General features: G+C 63.8%; 1 protein-coding gene across 1 annotated transcript in view; it reads right to left on the reverse strand.

Moving 5' to 3' along the window:
• Nucleotides 1-1,283, reverse strand: part of SHANK2 (SH3 and multiple ankyrin repeat domains 2) — a 95,082-nt gene that overhangs the window by 14,911 nt on the left and 78,888 nt on the right. The window contains 2 exon segments of the mRNA XM_006779619.2: nucleotides 3-79; nucleotides 1,248-1,268. Coding sequence (XP_006779682.2) covers nucleotides 3-79; nucleotides 1,248-1,268 — 98 coding nt within the window.

Below are 1,283 nucleotides of genomic sequence, written 5' to 3' on the forward strand. Positions count from 1 at the left end.
GATGTGTCCGGCATGGACAGGCTCCTGGTGAACTTCAGCATCGGAGGGGCCAGGAACTGCCGCTCCTCCTCCGTTATTCCTGCGGGAGAAGGCGGGGTCAGTGGGAGGTCGCGGCAGCCACGCCGCCCACCGTCACAGAACACACACAGCACAGCGCACATGCCGAGGGGACGGGGCCCATCCGAGCCTAACGAGTGGAACAAAAGTAAAATAAAAAGACGAGGAGGGTGCTGAGTGCGTGCTGCTGAGGTTCCGTTTTTGCCCAGAGGGGGCACCTGGGCCCTCGGGCGGGCCGTTAGTCTTCACGCTTGTGTGTGTGGTGTGTCAGCACGTGGCGGGGGCGGGGCTGAGCTGGATCGGGAGTTGGCCAGGGCCTCTGGGTGTCTGTAGGGTCTTGGGCTGAGGTGGCCTCCCTGCCCGTCTCAAACTCGGGCAGAGGCGTCGTGTGGAGGGGCTGCAGGAGCACTAGCACCGCCCTCGTGGCTGTGCAGCGCCTTCACCCGCGTGGCCCTGTGACGGTCCTGTCCGTGTGGCAGGAGCCGGTGTCCTGGACCGTTCAAGGGCTTGAGGGCCTTGGGGCTCCCTGGGCCTCAGAGGATTTGTGAATGGAGGGAGCCGGGCCCCCTGGGCTGTGGTGAGGGTGCGGTGCTTCCCACAACCATGACCGGCCAGGGTCAGCGCTCGGCTGACGTGGTACAAAGTCAGCTCGTGTTCTGGGGCGTGACTGTGACCCAGGGGTGTTGGACCTGCTGAGGGCGTGCAGGGTGCGGGCAGTGTCCCCGCCTCGTGCTCCCGACAGCGTGTGTGTGCATGTGCATGTGCGTGTGTGTGCGCGTGCGTGCATATGTGTGTGTGTGTGCTTGTGTGTGTGTGTGCTGTGTGCCGCCCGGGCGGGACTCTCAGACGGTCCCACAGTCGGAGCTATGAGAACGACAACAGAACGCACTCCAGGAGGCAGGAGCCACGCTCACACATGGACGCCAACAGACGTGAGGTCATGTGTGTCACGGAGCATGCAGGGTTCAGGTAACAGAATGGATCACTTCAAACGACAATGACTCCCAGAGCAAAGGACAGGCACGCGTCCAGGGCGTTGCCCTCGGTAAGGGTATTCCAAATCCCAGCACTCCTTGCGAGGCCGGGCGCGGGCGGCCGGGCCCGACGAGTGGCTCCCAGGAGTGGGAATTGGGAAACACGCCTTACAGAGCTACCGGGCACGTGCCAGGCACAGAGGCCGGCGCACTGACCTGACAGAAACAGTCTGCTGTCTGGCGGGAGGAAAG

The sequence above is a fragment of the Myotis davidii genome, unplaced genomic scaffold, assembly GCF_000327345.1.
Source record: "Myotis davidii unplaced genomic scaffold, ASM32734v1 scaffold3211, whole genome shotgun sequence".
Taxonomy (NCBI): Eukaryota; Metazoa; Chordata; class Mammalia; order Chiroptera; family Vespertilionidae; genus Myotis; species Myotis davidii.